This window comes from Paramormyrops kingsleyae, chromosome 14 (genome assembly GCF_048594095.1).
Source record: "Paramormyrops kingsleyae isolate MSU_618 chromosome 14, PKINGS_0.4, whole genome shotgun sequence".
Lineage (NCBI taxonomy): Eukaryota > Metazoa > Chordata > Actinopteri > Osteoglossiformes > Mormyridae > Paramormyrops > Paramormyrops kingsleyae.
Window position 1 is genome coordinate 20613074 of NC_132810.1, and position 20319 is coordinate 20633392.

General features: G+C 43.9%; 1 protein-coding gene across 3 annotated transcripts in view; it reads left to right on the forward strand.

The window, feature by feature from the left end:
• The window catches only part of stxbp5b (syntaxin binding protein 5b (tomosyn)), a 40137-nt gene extending 20097 nt beyond the window's left edge, over positions 1-20040 (forward strand). Inside the window, exons 6-28 of one of the 3 annotated variants that reach the window (XM_023839279.2) lie at positions 33-96; positions 919-1002; positions 2049-2172; positions 2364-2442; positions 3836-3990; positions 4080-4152; positions 4327-4474; positions 4649-4716; positions 5219-5259; positions 6222-6442; positions 7203-7387; positions 7872-7997; positions 8372-8517; positions 10407-10469; positions 11571-11630; positions 11753-11800; positions 13059-13109; positions 14194-14427; positions 14908-15262; positions 15725-15890; positions 16385-16496; positions 17142-17362; positions 17453-20040. In XM_023839279.2, coding sequence (XP_023695047.1) covers positions 33-96; positions 919-1002; positions 2049-2172; positions 2364-2442; positions 3836-3990; positions 4080-4152; positions 4327-4474; positions 4649-4716; positions 5219-5259; positions 6222-6442; positions 7203-7387; positions 7872-7997; positions 8372-8517; positions 10407-10469; positions 11571-11630; positions 11753-11800; positions 13059-13109; positions 14194-14427; positions 14908-15262; positions 15725-15890; positions 16385-16496; positions 17142-17362; positions 17453-17494 — 2866 coding nt within the window. In that variant the 3' untranslated portion in view covers positions 17495-20040. The remainder of the gene's footprint in view (positions 1-32; positions 97-918; positions 1003-2048; positions 2173-2363; positions 2443-3835; positions 3991-4079; positions 4153-4326; positions 4475-4648; positions 4717-5218; positions 5260-6221; positions 6443-7202; positions 7388-7871; positions 7998-8371; positions 8518-10406; positions 10470-11570; positions 11631-11752; positions 11801-13058; positions 13110-14193; positions 14428-14907; positions 15263-15724; positions 15891-16384; positions 16497-17141; positions 17363-17452) is intronic. The other 2 variants (XM_023839280.2, XM_023839281.2) reach the window with 2 other exon arrangements.
• Positions 20041-20319: the final 279 nt, after the last annotated feature.

A 20319-nucleotide genomic window follows, 5' to 3' on the forward strand; every position in this document is an offset into this window, starting at 1 on the left:
ATCTGATCCCGTCTCTTCCTCTCGTTCTTTAGGTCGACCAAGACCCACCCAGGACCTGTTGTCCACATAAGTGAAAACCCCATGGATGAAGGAAAGGTCTGACACGCCCCCCCCCCCCCCCCCCCCTCCACCTCATCCAAGTCTTTGTTTGGGATTTTCTTGTGGGAAACCATGCTTGTTTCGTACTTGACAGCTGTACTGTAAGCATATAAAACCAGCAAGAAATCCTAAATGATAAACTCTTCTTCCCACTCTGGCTTCAGCTTTAACTGCTATTGGGATTCTTGAGTAATTTAGCATTAAGCTTTTCTAGTACTTTTGTGATCAGTGTTTTATTTAAACTATGTTTTCAAACAGTAAAACCTTTAGACCTTTTGTTTCTTTCCCCCCATCCCAAAATACTTTAAGTCTTCGGGGGAAATAAATTATAAACATAGTCTAAAATTAACTTCCCTGCTGTTGCCGTGGTGCGTTGTGACATGTTACACGTTTGAGAGGAGGAGTAACATAAACAAAGAATGATAAGGAAGAATATGGGGGCTGATTTTTATTTATTTTTTTGTTAATTATGGGAGTCATAACAAGCTTATAATACTTTTGCGCCGCACTGTGCTGTTTACCGCGGTAAAGCACAGCTGCACCTCCTCACGCTGACACTGTCTCTCCATGCTTTGCAGCACATTCTTTGCACCTATCAGAAAAACCTCAGAACCATACAAGTGCAACTTTTTCCTGGTTATTTTTAGGACTGGCCTCCACAGTTTATAATGTGTCCCACCCAAGTAATTCTCACCGCACAGCGGCTGCATCCAGCATCCCCCGGTTGTTCCCTGTGTGTGTTTTTGTTTTCTCAGATGACTTTTTGGCTGCCTGTGATTGGCTAATCCTCCCCCCCCCCTCCCTTTCCGGCTCTCTCAGCTTACCATTGGGTTTGAGTGTGGAATAGTGGTCCTCTGGGATTTGAAGTGCAAGAAAGCTGACTACCGATACAATTACGACGAGGTAAGCGGAGCCGGTGTCTTTGTGGGCCTCTCTCTGGGACTAGGGTTTGACAGACATCTTCTCCCCATCTATTTCATATGCTGCTTCTGTTCCTCTACAGCACAGTCTGGATAAACTAGTAATGAATTGTAATCAGGTTCCGGTCAAAATTAATTAAAGTTAGCGTTGCGTAGTGTGGGTGTTCTTATGCGAGTATTTTTGTAGATGTTGGTCAAAATATCATTAATTGGAACCATCCATTTAATGTCAGAAACATCCGTCCATCATCAATAACTGCTTATCCAGTGCCGAGGTACGTGGATCCTGGAGCCAATCCCAGGAAGCAGAGGGAATGAGGCAGGGAAAAGCCGGGATTGGATGCCAGTGTATCGCAAGGCACACATATGCAGAGTAATACACACTATTATTTTGAGTTAGCAGTTCACTTAAGTTTTTAGCCTGTGGAAGACAGGAGGACATGTGATCTCCATACGCAGCTAGAGGTAGATCTCGAACTCCTGACCCTGGACGTGTGTAGCTACATTGCTAACCACTGAGCTACTGTCTTATCAACACAAAGAACTCTGGGTGTCGTCACCCAAAAGGAGTGGAACTGTGCAGATATACACTGAGTGGTGGTGTTTTCCACTACTCGAACCACACATTTCCATATGCCCTTTGAAGGTTTTGGGGGGCCCCCTGTTGGATTCAACCAGTCACTACACTTAATATTAAATAAACGCATTCCTTATTTAGGAGCATGTTCTGCTAACCAGCTAGCTACCTACATTTTCTGACTTACTCATTAGCTATTTATTGATATATATTTTTTTTTAACGTCTGGGGGGGACTGACGTTTTGAGTGGTTCCGTAGAAGCAACAAATATGTGTATATATTGTGTGTTTGTATCAGTGTGGATAGTTGGCAAGCCTGACGTTCTCCGCAGGATCATCCGGCTAGCACGGCGGAGCGACCATATGACGGTGCCGTGGCTGTCATGCTCGCTCTACGCTAACGGCGTCTCGCTTGACTGCTGTCGGCATCCTCCTTCCTCTCATCCCCGCAGGCGATCCACTCGGTGGCCTGGCACCACGAAGGGAAGCAGTTTATCTGCAGCCACTCGGACGGCACGCTGACTGTGTGGAACGTGAGGTCGCCGGCCAAGCCTGTGCAGATCATCACCCCGCACGGTACGTCCTGCCCACTAGAGGGCGCCATTTGTGACAGAGCAACCGTATTGCCGCTTGAGATGTGACAGAGCAACAGTATTCCCCTAAGTAGCCAGTGACGCGGAGAAGATTGTTGTATTTCTGTTGTATGGATAGCTGGGGTTTTGAGTGGAAAGTTTGGGTTGGAATTACTCTGATGTTTTTGACTTCAGGAAAACAGGCCAAGGATGGAAAAAAGCCAGAACCCTGCAAGCCCATCCTGAAGGTGGAATACAAAACAACCAAAGCTGGGTAAGGGGCAGGGCTTCACTCTCCCATGGAGAGACAGTGATTTGCATTGTTCCTTTTGTGTACAAAGCCCTGTCTGATCGGCTTGCTGGCAGTTCAGCAAATATCTGTATGCATTGTAACATCTACACTGTGGCTGAATATTCTGAAAATAGCATTTTGACTACAGTACCAATCAAATATCTGAACACACCTACTGAAAATCATTTGTTTTTCTACAAGATACCCTAAGTACATCTCAACGCTATGTAGTAAGTATTATCTTGTGAAGCAGAGAGATGGAGAGCTATGACATATGATCTGCCCCCCACAATCCCCCAACCTAAACCATATACAGCTGGTTTGGAATGCGTTGGATCAAAGAGTAAGAGCAAAGTAGCCAACTTGTGGAAACTCCTTCAGGACTGTTCCAGGTGCCTACATCTGGAAGCTGGTTGAAAGAATGCCAAGAGTCTGCAATCTTGTCATCAAAGCAGAAGGAGCCTATTTTAAAAGTCTAAAATTTGAGAATTTATTGAGATGTTGAACACTTCTCTTGGTCATTGCAATATTTCATATGTATTACTTTACTTTAGCCATTTACTGTATAGTGAATCACATAGTTCAGGGGTATCAGACTTCAGTCCTGGGGGGCCGGAGCCCTACACGTTTTTGCATTTCCCCTCATTTAACACACCTGATTCAACTCCTTGCACCTCCCTGTGCTAATTACCACACAGCTCTTCAGCTGAATCATTTGTGGTGGATCAGGGAAAGAACTAAGCTACACAGGGCTCCAACCCCCCAGGACTGCAGTTTGAGACCCCTGACATAGCTAAAATAGAGACAAATGCATTAAAAGCAGGTGTGTCCAGACTTTTGACTGCTCCTGTATGTCAGGGCCTTCTGAACAGTTTTCCATCCATACAATTGATAGGTTTCTACATTAGTTTTCTTTATATCAGTAATATCCAAATGGTCCCATGACTGACAGTGTCATACCGCCTTTGGTCTGTTTAGCGAGGCCCCTAATCCCAGCTACTCCACCTGGTCCAGGCATTCTTACTTGTACATCATTTTAAGCAAAAGAATTCAGTAAATAAATGTAATAATCTCCAACCATAATGCCAGCCTTCACCCTAAGCCTAGCTCATATCGTGATGGCGACCCAAATCCTCAGCTTAGCTTCAGCCCTGTTGGCAAGCCTAACCCTGATATCACCCTCACTCTAACTCAAACTCAAACTCCAATCCTAACCCAAACTCATAACCTAAAGCCAATTCTAACTCTAACTCTAATCCAACCTCCAATCCTAATACCCTCCATTTTTATTTTTTTATAGCTTCCCTTGTTCTGCATTGGCTGATAGCGTTTGAACCGTGTACCCTGATTGGTCCATTCGGTTTCTCTTCCCCAGAGATCCATTCATGATCCTGTCGGGGGGTCTGTCTTACGACACGGTGGGCAGACGACCCTGCCTGACCGTGATGCATGGGAAGAGCACGGCCGTGCTGGAGATGGACCACCCCGTGGTGGACTTCCTGACACTCTGCGAGACGCCGTACCCCAGCGGTGAGTTGTCAATGAGACCGTTTCTGCGCCGGATGGCCGGGTGAACATTCTCCTCCAGTGACAGCCTGCCTTGCTTGTCATCTCCTCAGAAGCCCAGGAGCCTTATGCCGTGGTGGCCCTTCTGGAGAAGGATTTGGTCGTCATCGACCTGGCGCAGAATGGGTAGGCATGACCCCGAATGCCTGGAAAATAAGCGCGTCACAATCCAGCGGTGAAACGGGAAAACGGAAACATTTTAGTGTTTTCGGCCATTGGTACCCTCGGTAGTGATTTTATATCAGGATTTTTAGCGTGACGTACAGGAACTGCCAAACCCCTCCCCCTCTCTGTGTTCAGATACCCAATATTTGAGAACCCATACCCTCTGACTATACACGAGTCTCCGGTGACGTGCTGCGAATACTTTGCTGACTGCCCTGCGGACCTCATCCCCGCTCTCTACACCGTCGGCTCAAGGCAGAAACGGCAAGCCTACAGCAAGAAGGTACCATGTTCCTTTTGGCTTGCTGATCTCCACCCGGTCAATACCATCTCCCCTTTTTTACAGCTTTTAAAGATGTCGTTTTCTTTAACTTCTGAATTCTTAATATTCAATGACTTGATCCAGATACAATTAAAGTTGTTTGGTGTTTGTTTTTAATTTCATTTTCTGGTACAGGAGTGGCCTTTAAGCGGTGGGCATTGTGGCCAAGGCACACAAAGCTACCAGGAGATGATAATTACAGGGTATGTTTCCAGTTTCAGGTTTGATTTTTTTATTGTCACGTGTTATGGGCAACGTAGTTAAATTCTTATTCTGCAGTTGCAGGTTAGGGCATCGAGGGATAGGACAAGCTATTGTAATACAAGACAAGACAGTGCAGGACAGACAGTAGTGAAATACAAGCTCAGACAGTGAAACACAAAACAGTGCAATATAAGAAGGAATGATAACTAATAAATATGTGCAAGGTAAGGGAGTTTTCTTAATGTATGCAGATCTTAATATGTCTAATATTAACATTTGCCTCATTTGTTGCTTTGGACAAAAGCAGCTGCTTAATAAAAGTTAATGTACAAGTGAATGTAACTGTAATATATTACACAGTTACCAAGCTTATTTACAGTTTAATCTGATAAGCTGTAAATTCCCAGCCTCCTCCAATTTCTGTTATAGAGCACTTATATGTAAGGTGTAAAATAATGGCCTTAATTCTCTTCTTTAAATCTTTCTTTCTGTGAACGACAGGCATGCAGATGGATCGGTTAAGTTTTGGGACGCTTCCATGAGTGAGTATTGCAGTTTTCTGCATTCTGCATGCCCGTTCATTTCCTGTTTTATGTTTTGTCTTTTTCACCTTTCGCTCACGAATCTGCTCAGCTGCCCACAGCTTTCAAAAGCATTAGGTAACACTTCATTGAGGGGCCGCAAGTAAAGTAGCATTATGCTCATACTTATGCATTAATTAACCACAAACTAAGCCTTAGTTACATACTGATGTCTTGTTAATTCATCATTGATGAATCATGATGTATCTTATCTCAAGCAATTGCTATATTTGTTACTGTATCATTTAATTCTGTAAACCTTTGTGAACCACTGAAGGAACAAGTCATGAATAACACAAGTGAAATACTGATCTAATATTTGTTCACCATTAATGAATCATGATGCTAATTTTATCTCGGCGACTGTATGTTCATGATTTGTACTTCAGTAGTAACTGAGTTACTACCAAGTATTTATACCCCCTCAAGTAAAGTGTTACGGCAAAAGATTATATTCTGGTCAGAAAATTGGACCTCATATGTAAACACCTGCTTGAGGGGTGCATGGCTTACCAGTGCATGGCTTACCAGTGCATGGCTTACCAGTCCATGTCTTACCAGTGCTTACATCTGCATCAGTTCAGTTCCCCAGCGAGATGCAGGCTTTTCCGCCGGTGCTTTGAGCTGGACGTGTGTCACTTACCCTGTTCCTGAGGCTGAACATCACTGAGCCATTTTACGCGGCAAAGGCCGGGCTCTCCCCAGTGGCAGAGGATACATTTCAGCAATAACTTGTCACCACTTATCATTTCAAAGGCTGACATTGCAGTAGAGGATCAAGGGTAGAATACTTAAATCTCCTTGAATCTAAGTTTGAATGATCGGCTACAATTATTTTCAGTCAGCTTTTGGGTTTGTTTGTTTGTTTCTGGAGCGCAAAACTGGAAATAAATACCAGGGCTTATTTCTGCACGCTTCCCCAGTAATGCTTCAAGTGCTCTACAAGCTGAAGACGGCCAAGGTGTTTGAGAAGTATCGCAACAAGGAGGATAAGCCGGGCAAAGACATTGTGGACGAAGACCCCTTTGCCATCCAGACCATTTCCTGGTGCCTCGAGAGCCGGATGCTCTGCGTGGCTGGAGTCTCCGCCCACATCCTGATTTACAGGTTCAGCCAACAGGAAGTGACATCAGAGGTGCTGCAGGTAGGCTCGGTGCATCTGTTGCTGCATATTTTGACATGAGGGGTAACATTCATAGTTTTTTTACATTGTATGAGTTATTATCTTCAAATGTTTTACATCAAAATATGTTGCCGTTTCGAAAAATATATGATTTCACAATGACTGAAGAGCCAGGTAAATGACTTGGTAAGTGTAATGTTAAAATTGAGTACCCTTAGGGCATCATGCAACTTTTGAATTCGAAATTCTAAAATTTGAACCCATTATTCTAAGTTCTGAATCCTAAATTCTAGATCCGAAATTTAAATTCTATGTTGTGAATCTGAAATATCTGAATCCTAAATTCTGTGATCCGAGTTCTACATTTTAATTTCTGAATCCTAAATTCTAATTTCTTCCTGACTGCGTACTGCAGGTTGTACTGCTGATGCTAGACATAGAGTGTAGAGTGTTACAATGGATTGATGGGGATGTCATGGAAAAATTAGGGATCACATATAGCATCGCCGTCACTCGTTTGTCATTATTGTTGGTCGGAATCACATAACACATAACTGCAGTGGAGGCTTTGTCTTAGGCATGAGAACTAAGGAGCTGTCGACACCAAGCTGATGTTAGATACCTGATACTCACCACAAGTCATGATATATTTAGAGTTGCACTTTAAGGGTTGGCACTATGTTCACTGATAAAATTGCTGTTGGTTTCCAGTGGGCAGTGGTGAGAATGGCTTCTGTTTCTGCATGCTGTTTCATGGGTGACACACCCTCTCTCCCTCCAGCTCCTGGAGGTAAAGCTGCTATACGAGCCGAATGAAACAGAGTCTCCGGAAGCAGGGGGGGAGCCAGTAGCAGCCCTCCCCACTCCAAATGTGACCTCCAGTTCCCCAGCTAACACGCCCGATTCCCAGGCCTCGGCCAGCAGCAGCCCCTCTGACGCAGTCCGGGACAACGTGCCCTGTCTAAGGTAAACGCTATAAACCAAAATTATTTTAAGGCTGAACTGCCAGACCCCCTCCCCAGTAATTGAAGCAGCGATATTCTGGTCATGGATCCACTTCATTACCCCCCTCCCAGACTAGGGAGCTTGGAGGGAGCAAAAACGTGGACTGGCTGTTGGTCCCCAAGGACCGGATTGGGGAACGCTGTTATAGATGGGGTCCTCTGAGTCTGATCTTTGAGTCTGTTTGACTTTATCTTAAGGCTTTCAGGAGCTCCTGTTGTAATTGTAATTGTAATTGTCCCCTCAGGGAGCACAATCACCTGGTCATTAACTAATTCCTTCGGTTCTCTACTATTAAATACACATTAGATTTTTTTAATAGAGGAAAAGATTTTATTAGTCTTCATTCTGGCTTGTCTGAATATGCTGCATATTAAATGCTGAGGTCTTCATTAATAGCCTCCCTCTGCATTTCGGTGTCGTTTCTCTCCCCCCCCCCACGGTCCAGGGTGCGAAGCTCTCTGCCCAAGCAGTCACCGGGATACCAAGTGGAGCTGGTGGTGCAGCTGCTGTGGGTCAGCGGGGAGCCACCTCAACAGATCACCAGCCTGGCCATCAACTCCTCATATGGCCTGTGAGTCTGGGCGAGGAAACCTCTGAGAACTGGGGGGGGGGGGGGGTAGCTTGGTGCAGATGTGTAAGAGCACTGGGGTGGGGTGAAGTTAGGAGCCCCATCATTCACCTGTTTCTCATCCTGAATAATATAAAGCAGAATCCCAGCAACCCCCGTCTTGTCGTGCTTCCTTTGAACACACCACCCCCCATTTTTGTGCCGCTGTGGTTTGCCCCAATGGCTATCCAATACTTCTCTTTTGACCCCCTACTGACATTCCTGCGAATGCAACAGGGTATTGTACTGTGATGGACAGGTAGATATTTTGGTTTTGTTTTGAAAGTATGCAAATAAATGTCATTCTCTTTGCCTTCCCCCTAAAAAAAAAAAAATAGAGTGGTTTTTGGAAATAGCAGTGGACTTGCAGTTGTTGACTACTTCCAGAAGACCGTTCTGCTTAACATGGGGATGTTGCAGCTATATGGTTCAAGCGACCAGAGACAACTACGCTCTCCTCGGAAAACAAAACAGACATCTCTCGGTAAGTTTATACTATGTTTATAAGTTTTAAAAGTATACATGTGTAGCGACAGGAAGCCCTGACTTTGTGTGGTTAGATACTGATTCTTATTGAAGCCTTCCGGCTGTGAGCTGTTCAAACTACACACCCGAATTCCCATAGTCGCATCGTCCCTCGTCGTTGGGTTAGACCAGGAGGCCCCCGGTCCTCGACTGGCCCCCCGCGGGTTCTCCATCTGTCCCCGGTGATAAGAAAATCCAAGTTTTGCAAAGCAAAACGTCCAAGGGGACGGGATCCCACGTTCGGTGACGGCGGTCGGCCCCGTCACGATGCCCGGTAGGACTGGCGCTCAGATCCCTGGGCCGGATGTGTAGGTGCTCTGCGGGATGCGAACCCCACTCATCTCCCGACCCCAGTGCTGGTCGAAGCCCATGTGGTCCCTGGGTGAGCTACAGCACCTTGTTTCACTGTGTCTCGGATGCTGTAGTCGGTGCTCCCCATGTTCCTCGCACTGGAGGGTGGTGGTGATGCAGCAAACCCCCCCCCCCAGCCCCCACGGTTTGCTTATGGGTTGACCAGCACTGTCTGACCCGCATCTTCCGTGGGACCCCGCACGTGTTTTAAATGTAACCTCGCCTCTTTGTCTCACTGCTCTGTGACAGATGCGTGTCCCCGCTCTGATGCTGTAACGCCTTTTGTTGTTGGTCTCTCCACTGTGCTTCGGAAAAGACGTTCCCACGTCTTGCATGCGCGGCCTCGCTAGCTTATATAATGAGTCTGTGAAAAATCTACGGGCCTCTTACATCAGTAAGTCACCTGATAAGAATTAGCCTATTAGAGAGTCCCTGTCCCCCGTTGTCCAATGTGGTCCCGGCCCAGTTTTCCTGCTTTTTTTTTTTTCTTTTTTTTAATAGCTGTACCTCACATCCTATTCTACTAGCCCTCTGCAAGCTGCATGTTTTATTTCCGCTGCTTTCCTCTCAACTAGTATATGTGTTGTTCCCCTTTTCACTCTGCCTGTCTTCTGTCTTCCACGTTTCTTTTTCTGCAAGTTTAGACATTATCCGTAAATTGACAAAATGTATGTCTTTGGCGGTAGAAATTGGTTTGAAAATAGTATGCTAGACTGAGATCAATCACTCTTATCAAACATTATTTTCGTTTATAATTTTATTGTATCTGCATAGTCATTGTAGATAATGATAGCTTTTCCTTTCTTATTATGGGATCTGATTATTAGTAGTAATAATATTCTTATTGAAAATTGAACACATTATATTATTCCCATTTCAAAATGGATGTGACTGTGATGCACATCCCTCAATTACTGATTCTGCATGAAAGTAGATGTGAGCTTATGCTGCAGTGCCACCTACTGAGGTAGTGCGGAGTTCCATTTTTGTGCTTTAAAGCTGTGATAATCATAATGGCAGAGTTCTATAGTTCAGGTCCAGAAAGTAAGAATCCAGACCAAGATTTTCTTTCAACCAGCCAGTTAAGTATGACGAGTCACACTCACAGAGAACTCACATGGTTGGTTGGAACAAAATTGTGGTCTGGAGTTTCACTTTCTTGAATCTGAACTATTCACCTCTGCATAATAGTGCTGTAGCAGTCTGTCAGTATTAAACCGTGTATGGATGTGTTCTCAAATTTTCTCATTGACTGAACTTTAAATCCTTTATTTGCTGAATAGCTGCACAAGGTGACAGGAGGGTAGATAGCCCAAGGATAATGTTACCGGCTTCATTAAAGCTGGAACTGCCATTTATCTGATACAGGCTACCTTTATTTTAGCCCCTTAGCCCAGCCTTCTCTGTTTCGTGTCTCCTGAGGTACAGTAGAAGGTTTCTCATCAGTTTCTCTCACATGCGAAGGGCTGCATTAACTTTCTTTGTTCGACTTGAAAGGTCTCTGTGACATCAGTGAGGGGTCGACTTCTTCCGAAGACCGGTGCAAGTCTCCCACCTCAGGTAAAACTATAGCCTTTCTGAACTTCCTGTTGTCTGTGCAATAATTTAAAGAAACAGATACTTCTCTTTCCAGTTAGGAGCTAGTGCCTGGTCACAGAATGCTCTAACTGCATTTTGGTAAATGTGCCATTTTGTTGCAATCGTTGATTTCCAAGATTTGTGTCCGGAGTCTCACATTGACACAGAGACATGTAATATCTCTCTATCAGTACACTATCAGTACACTATCAGTACACTATCAGTACATGTACTTGTTGATGGAGGATCTAGCTGTATTTCAAGTTAAGGGGATTTCTCAATAGAAATGTGTAAGTTTGAGTAGTTCACAATGTAATAATGAGGGTTGCAAAATTCTGTTAATTTTCCTTTTAATTCCCTTATGTTCTTCTTAATTCCCCTGGAAAGTTTCCAACTTGGAATATTTCCAGAATTACCCAGCTCAACTTCCCATGGAATGGAAGGTTTCTGGAAAGTTTCTGCAAAGTTTCCGGAAATGTTCCGCCCCTTTGCAACCCTAGTAATAATTAAACATGAAATATTTTATATTGAGGAGCAGCTCAGAAGCTGTGTGGAATTCATGTTTGTGTGTTTTGGTAGAGTAACGCTAGTTATCAGCCACTGAAATCCCCCTGAGATGCAGGGATCCTGGGTGGTCACATCCCCCTCATATATCCTTAATGCAGCTCCCAGGAGAAATGAGGATATCCAGTATGAGCAGCACTAATATCTGCTCCAGTCTCTTCCTGGTTGATGTTTCAATGACCTTCAGAAATGAATTATTTTTAAAAACAACATTTGAAATACAGTATTATTACTATTGTTGTGAAGTATTATGAGTGTCCCCTTGTTTGAAGCAATAGAAGTATTCTGATTACGATTCCTCGTGTTTTAATTACAGTAGCTGAGATTTTTACAATTATCCTGTAGTTTGAGTGCACAGAATGAACAGGCTGACAACTTAAGACAAACAGCAAATACCCAGGAACTCGACTGTCAGGTCAGCTGACACAGATAAATTGCATGAAGATGATCGATTTGCCTGGGAGTGTAGATTCATCAAGCCGGCCGGCACTGATCGTCTGTGTCACTGTCACCATCTAGGCTGTGCCTTACCTTGCAATTGTGACGATGGCCACAAACATCCTGACTTTATAGAAATGGGTATGTCATCATATTTGGTCTCCATGGCTTTGCTTTTTTTTTTTTTTTTTAAAGATTTATATGTGGAGTAAAATAGCTTGTCATGTCTTTTATTATTTGTGTTGTCTTTGGAATGTTTTCAGTGAAAGCCAAAAGCAGAAAGTTTACCAGGATGGTAGCCATTGACATTGGTATGACCTCGACATCTGACAATGGCACTCTCCCTTCTTGCTACTCCAGCGTGCCCCCCACCCCCACCCCCATTCACACTAACAAGTTATGCCCTGATTAAACGATGATCTGTGTTCACTGCTTGATGCCTCTCGAACTCTGTCTGGAATGTAGAAGGAATGGGCTTCCCGTTTTATTCCTACTAATTGTAAGGTGTGTAATGAAAAGTCAATCATGTGGAATTCACAGGTTTTTCTCATTGGAGGGGGGATTCATTTCATTTTTTTCCCCCCATGACTCTAACACTATGCATGATGTCATCTCTTCTTTTGGACTCCTCTCGGAACTCTGTGGAATGTTCTTGGATACAATCAATATAATTCTAGAATGATTTCAAAAATATATAATCTTCCGCAGTAGCATCTGTACGCGCACAAACCCCATTGAAAAATCGTTAAACAATAAGTAGAAAATTTAGCGACTTATGTGTATAGATTTTTATCAGTCCACTTGCTGTCCTGTTGATTTGATTTCTTGCCCATCATCCATTACCAAATGAGGTAGCCAATCTGATATTTGTACACAAAAGCATTTGACATTCTGTTACCAACTTTATACCTAATTACATTGTAATTTATGTCTTTAACAAAGAGGTGAGATTTACACATTCCCTCAGTCCCCGTTAATGGGACTCATCTATGTAGATTGCACAGGATTATCGTATGATTTTTTTTAATTTTTAGACAGTTTATAATGCTATAAGAAGCATATAGGCAAATTGTACCTAAGGGAGGTGATATGAGGATGAATGTGAGCTCTGAAGGCAAATCCGAAACATTAGTACCAATGTAATGATGCAATTGGAGAAGGTTTGACAAGGCCTCCTGAACGGAGCAGAAGCCATGATTGGTCTTCCTCTGAGAATGGCAGCTTTTCTCTGAAGCCTTTGGAGCTGTGATATCATGCATGTTTTTTTCTTCATACCCCCTTGCCAAGGTGCTTGTTCTGTCAGCCTGGGATGCCTGAAGTTTCCCTTCACTGGTTATTAATTCTCTCCCCCTGGCTGCTTTCTTGTCAAGCGATTTTCTTTTACAGACTAAAACACTGGTTTTTAACTCTTTCTGGGTTCTCTCAGTGCATAATGCCAACGGAGGATCATGAATAATCGAGACGGATCATTAACGCTGTGGGCGTAATTATATATAGAACCATACCGAGGATATTGGAAGTGCATCTCCTTGCCCGGAGTCATTGTTTGTATGTTATTTATTTTTCCAGCAAAGATGTCACGGAAATTAAACTTGCCTACTGATCTGAAGCCAGACGTGGGTAAGCCTCGACTCTAAACGTGTTCGTTGCTGCCGGCTGGGATATTTTAGGCTTGAAATCGATTGCAGGTGTAATGCCGTCGCCGCATCAGACAAGCGATCGCAGGAAGCCACAGAAAAAACCTGCGAGCGAAACGGAACAGCATATCGTCCCCGGACCTTCCGTCTGCCACCGTGACATGATTGACTCTGACACCTCTGAAAAACTTTGTTTTTGTCCCTTAGGGGGATGGGGACTAACCGTGGGCTTTTTTTTTGGGTGGGGGGGGTGAATTCAGGTAACTCATGTGCATCGACTATGTCATCATGCTACACATTGAGGGTAAAGGCAGAAAGAAGATCATTTTGTTAATGAATTAATTCCCTGGATCATCCATGAAATGCTCTTGTCTGCTACAACTTCTCCCCAATGTCCACCGGATAGACAGAACTGGTTCAAATGGCCATTGTTCTCGTTTGCCTCAGGAAGTAACTTGCCCCAGCTACATAAGGCCGAAAAGTATTTGTATACTTAGACCTTATTATATAAAGCTACTTTTGGACCTTGAGTAGGTCTGTAATGTAGCTTTATGACCTTTTCTTATAACAGTTGGGAAAAAAAAAAACAATAATGCTATCTAATGGATAACCATTGCAGGAAAATTGCAGCTAATGCCTGTGAAATGTAATTCCCTTGTGGGCTTTCATGCACAAGATGAAAATAAGCTACCTCATCTGTACTAACCTGTAACAGATTTGAAAGGAAGTGTTCAAATATCTGACTTGCATTTCTCCAACCCAGATAACAGCTGCTGTTTCTGGAAATAGCTAGTGTGGCTTGTTGAAATGAACATGCTCTTAGCTAGTTGACCATATCACGTGCAATTTAATTAATCTTAATTGATTGAGAAACGCAAATTAGTGATCGGTTTTATTTGATGACGAGGTCCTATGTGGAATTTTATGAGCAATCATATGGAGTCACTCATGCGGCGCCCATCAAAACCTCAACTCTTAAGGTCTTTTCTACTTTTCTTTTTCTTCCCCTGTGTTCGTCACCCCGATCCCTTCCTTTCTGCACGCTGCTCGGGGTGCTGCCCCTCCAGACACGAGGGACACCTCCTTCAGCCGAAGCTCCAGCGTCACGAGCATCGACCGGGAGTCCAGGGAGGCCATCACCCTCTTCCATGTCAGCGAGACGTTCGCGCGCAAGTCCGACGGCGGCGCCACTCCCTGCCTGTGGGTCGGCACGTCCTTCGGCTCGGTGCTGCTCATGGTGCTCAACGTGCCGCCTGCTGGTGAGCAGAGGCTACTGCAGCCTGTCACAGTCACGCCCACTGGTGAGTGTCAGCAGTGGCTGCTGTATAATGTTACTACTTCATATTACAGTAACTGCAATACTATACTGTATTTAAAGGAGCAACTGTATGAGTACTGTGAAAAATTAATGTTTATCTTAACTTTAAAGACCCCTGCCTTAGGGTATCGATTAGTGAGTGTGTGTGTGGCATGTTCAGTTCATTTTGATTATAAAAATGGAAAATGAATAAATCTGTTTGTGACATCGCAGTTGAATTTTAGGTCCTTACATTTAATAAATGCAGTTTCATTTTCTGCATCTTGATGAATGCATAGTAAGTTTATTATTAGTAGAATATTAGGACTATACCCTTGTGTGGGTGTTTTGAGGATCTGATCATTTGAGGCTCCTTGTTTTCCATCAATGGATCGTTAGAGAAGGCCATTGGAATCCGGGACTCCCAGCCCTGTGGGGTCTGTTCTGTTCACGCATCCGGCTGACATCTGGATTCGCTCCTCAGGCACGTTGTTGAGACTCAAGGGAGCCATCCTGAGGATGGCGTTCCTGGATGCCACCGGCGCCCTCCTACCTGGGCCCTCGGAGCCTTGGCGCGAGCCCGACTGCGCCAACGACAAGGAGCGACCAAGGAAGCGGCGGACGGCATCTCCGCCGGGCTCCCAGGAGGCCAGTGAGATCCAGTTTGCCGTGATCTGCTCGGACAAGCAGGCCAAGGTGATCGCACTTCCCTCGCAGGCCGTGGCGTTCAAGCACAACATCACGGAGACGTCCTTCGTGCTGCGCAGCGACGTCGTGCAGATGAGCGGCGGCGTCTGCATTGCCTGCTTCTGCGCCAATGGCCACATCATGACCTTGAGGTAGGGGGGGGGGCGGACGTTTCCATGTAGCTTTATAACGAAAAGTTTGCATCCGATGACAGCTGTGGCTAACAGGTAGCCTTGTGGGTAGGAAAATGAGATTTAATTTACATTACCGTTTCATTTCTCGCGGGCCTTGCTCGAGGACCCAACAAATAAATCACTCCGCAGACCACGGGATTTGAACCAACAACCTTCTGATCACAGACACAGCATCATAGTTCAGAAGAACATGAGTCACCTGTTCTCTGAGATTGAAACTCCTTTCTGAATGCAGGAAGGGGCAGTGCATGGGTCAGGTTAAGGGTGTGAGTTTGAATCCCATGGCCGGCAGAGTAATCAAATCACGTTGTACGAGCCCCTGGCCCCAAGCTATCACCACTCATAAATTGCTAAATAAATAAATGCAAAAGATGTGACTTTGACATGTATGTTATCACATGTGACCGTCTTGCTGCCCAGCTTGCCCAGCCTGCGGCCGCTGTTAGACGTCAGTTACTTTCCGCTCACCGACATGCGGATAGCCAGGACCTTCTGCTTCTCGAACCACGGCCAGGCTCTATTCCTGACCTCGCCCACGGAGATCCAGAGAATAACATACAGCCAGGAGACTTGCGAGAACCTACAGGTGAGGTGGCTTTTCAGACTTCATGCCTTTTCTGCAAAACGCAGTGTTGAAGAGACTAAACTGTATATGGAACTCTGGACTTTTATCGGTTTGATTGTCCTAAAAAAAGTCACATGGGTGCCTGGACACGTGGATTACTGCCCTACTGCAGGGGTGGCCAATCTTATCTATAAAGGGCCGGTGTCTAATTAGATTACTAATTAGAGGACTGATTGGCTGACGAGTCCTCACACCCGGGTTTGAACAGCTGACCTAAAGGTTACCCCAGAAACCGACATACACACCGGCCCTTTACAGATAAGATTGGCCACCCCTGCCCTATTACATAAACATGTTCCATTTTTTATGTTTTAAGGTTGGTTAAAGTCAGCATCTTTGGGTTAGCTGGTGTGTGACTGAAGAGCAGCTCCTACTGTCCACAGACGCTTTTTCAGTGGATGACTTTCTCTGGTGCTGCAGCACATGTAAAATCTAGCGAATCGGTTGTGTTTCAGGAGATGCTGGGGGACTTGTTTACGCCTGTAGAAACGCCAGAGGCCCCAAACAGAGGATTTTTCAAGGGCCTCTTTGGTGGGGGAGCACAGTCCCTGGACAGAGAAGATCTCTGTAAGTAACAACTTTTGCATTTTTTTCTTTTCTTTTTTCATTTTATCTCTTTCTGCACTCAGGTAGACATCTAAAAAGTTGCTGGTAATAATTTCCTGAAATATTTAGCTTCTCTAAATTTGATCACACTCTGTGTATTGTAAGATAAGTAAATACCAGGTATTTTGGTTAGTGTAGATACCTACATAGAATCACTGCAGACATTATCAAGCGTGGGAGAGCATTCTTCCCTTTGGGAGACTGGCATCTTTGCAGGGATGTATCCTGCTTTAACATCCCTATTTTGTTGGAGTAGATTCTTAGTTGTCTTTAATCTGATTGACTAAGCAATCATCCATCCATCCATCCATCTTCTCTCTGCTTATCCATTACTGTGGTGGGGCCTGTAGTCTATCTCAGGTAGCATAAAGCTGAAGGCAGTAGAGCAGCCTGGCTGAGATGCCAGCCCATCGCTGGGCACACACACGCCCACATTCACACACTATGACCAATTTAGAGACATCTGATTGGCTTGGCAGTTTTCATGTGACAATGAATGAAAGGAAAATCAGCCAATAGCTGTAGAGGTATGCTAGAGATAATAATATGCTAGCAGGACCGCCTGCCCCTTAACACGACCTCATGGCTTCACCTGTATCCACACAGTCGGGGAGGCCGCAGCCGGAAAGGCGGCGCGGAGCTTGGCACAGCACATCCCCGGGCCGGGCGGCATCGAGGGCATGAAGGGTGCGGCCTCGGGCGTGGTCGGGGAGCTGGCCCGTGCCAGGATAGCGCTGGACGAGAGGGGCCAGAAGCTGGGCGAGCTGGAGGAGCGCACGGCGGCCATGATGGCGAGCGCGGACTCCTTCTCCAAGCACGCGCATGAGGTGAGGAAGGAGTTAAACCCAAAACGAAATCCCTGCATTCAATCAATCAACTCATCCATCATAATAACCCCCCCCCCCCCCTTCCTCCAGATGATGCTGAAGTACAAAGATAAGAAGTGGTATCAGCTGTGATCGCTACATCAGGAACGACCCCCTCCCCACCCCCCCCTCCTCCTGCAGGACAGCGGGGTTTTAGTCCTCAGCCCAGGTTTTCCTCATTTCGTTGGAGGAGCAACACGAGATCACATTCAGAATAAGTGAAAGACGGCACTGGGGGATGTATTTTTAGCATCATAAAATTATTTTTGTTATATTTCATTTTGCCAAGTCGGGTATTTTTTTTTTCTTTCTTTCTTGGCATCTGGGTGGGTGGTGATGGGAGGGGTTGCAGTGTTACCCTGGTAACTGCAGTGGGCCAGCTTGGTCATTGTGAAGATCCAGGTTGTGCTAGTTACTCACCTTCACAGCCGAAATGTCCACCAGACTAGGCAGGGATAGAGTCTCTTCTAAATGAGTCCGTTTTAGCGGGAGGGGTAGCGATCCTATTTAAAAATAAAATTTCAAAAGGGTTGGTAATTTCAAGGGAATCCCTCGTATCCATCCATGTTGGGCGATGTTACTCAATATTTCCTGTTACGTGCGCCTCAGGTCACAGATGGGCTCAATTTTAACGATAGTGAAAATGAACCACTTCCCCATTATGCAATTGTTGTGGATTAAATCTATTTTTTTTTTTCTTCTTATAGAAATAACTCCTAAGGGCTGTTATAGCACAGAATATTTATAAATCTGTCCAGATTAAATTCAGGCTCAGTACACGAGGTATTGGAAGTAACTACAAAAACAGCGTCAGTTCTCCAGAGAACTGCTGAGTTTCAGTCGTTTTCCTGCAAATATGTGCTTAAAAATTAAAAAAACTAATTTTCCTGAGTTTCTAGAGCAGCTACGGCGTGTTATAGCCACACTAACGAGCTCTTACAGCCTGTTGGGTGTGTGGTGAGTATGTATATATCAAAACCAATACGCCAAAAACGCACATACAGATTTGTCTTATTTTTACATGGATATTCTGAACTGGCATTTCAGTAAGTTTTTATTATTATTATTATTATTATTATTATTATTTTGTCTAAGAACTTGAAATTTATAGGATGCTGTTAACGGAATTATAGCCCTCCTTGCTTAAGATGGAGTCGCTTCTTTTCTGCAGCGCCAGTTTCCTCACAAAATTTTGAGAGTATATTACTATACAGTTAAGATGCTTGAGTTTGGTCGGCTATGTGAGTGCTGAGGCTTTAGACGGTCACCTAGTTTTGTATATTATTGTTGACCCACTTTTCTATTTTTTTTCACATTTTTATTTTTATTACTATGGACAAAGTGCGACGGAGAAAAGGCTGACGCCGCAGTACTCGGTAGGCCTATAATTGTTTAACTGTAAAGTGTATAATAACTACGCTACTTCTGATTTCTGTTAATATTTCAGGAATCTTTAACTGAAAACTACATATCAACTTGATTGTTTCTCATGGTAGGCGCATATATTAAATATATACGGTAATAAACGATATGCGTGTGTGTTAGTGTGTGTGCATATATGCATGGCTACGTAGCTTCATTCATGTTTTTCTTTGTACACATACACTTAAAATCATGCTGATATTTAATCCCTTAATGGTGTTTTCAGTGCAAGTCTTACTACAATTTTTCCTGCCTTTTTTAGTTTTTATGAAGCGCGAGAAAATGCTGCTATTTGTGTAATATGTATCAGCATAATATTTTCAGATTAAACTGCTTTTTTTTTTTTTTTTTTTTTTGGTTTCTGGTGAAGCTTTTGTTTCATCGAGAAATTGCTGCCATTTTTTTTTTAAATACTGTAAATAGTGGGACAATCTGAGACAAACCTGGAAGTGTCAGGTGCTCTAGGCGGCGCGGACGGGGACTCGGGATCTCCTAACGTTACCACGCCACCCTAGAAAGCTGTAACGCGTCTCTCACGGTAAAGCCTGTTTGTCCAGGCAGACAGATTGCTGAAGTGTCGCTGGCCGAATTGCTCTGTACATATTGTTAACGATCATAACTGCCTGTAAATTAAGTGAAGCATTTATTCCGTTCCGTTTTCTGGTGTGTTTGGTGTCTATAAAAGCAAATGCTTTCTTTAAAGTGGACCAAAAATCATTTTGAATCGTTGTGGCTGAGGTTGTGATCAACACACTTTCAGATTTGTCTTTTCTGTCAGTTTAACGATATACTCATATATTTGTATATTTCAAACATTCTTTTAATTTCACTATATTTGATAAATGGGAAAGTTTACTTAATTTAACAGACCTGCTTTAAAAATTCTTCTGTGCAAAGGGATGTGTACTGTATGTTCACCCTGTTCAAAATTAAAACAAAAAAAAATGTTTTGTGATAAAAAAATATATTTGTGGCTCTGAGGCACAACATGGGGGCAGCCATGACTATGCCAAGTTTTGTTGTGTCTTCAAGGGCTTTAAGCGTCAACCAAGCCTCCGATGCACTTTCTGTTTGCCGGTATTAATTTCCCTCTTTCTTGCACAACAGCGAGCGCCCAAAACTCAGTGTTCATTAAACGTCAATGTGGTCGTTTCTGTCTCAGCGTCTTTAACCTTATTAATAAAAAAAAAATGTGGTTCCTACTCAAGCATTCGGTATACTACTCGTTTGCAGTGTTTTTCCTCATGTGGCCAATTTTTTGTTTAATGCAGATTTCATAATTAATAAAGTTGTCACCCAAAACAGACCAGATTATGTAGATCAACGGTGCATTGGAAAATAAAGAAGAAATATATAAAATCTTTGTTTCTAGTCATTTATCTAGCTTATTTATTTAGCGCATGAATGAGTAATGTATTTTGTGGAAGGATTATCTATCCATATAACCATCTTCCAGTTGTTTATCCAGTACAGAGTCGTATGGGGTGATCAGAACT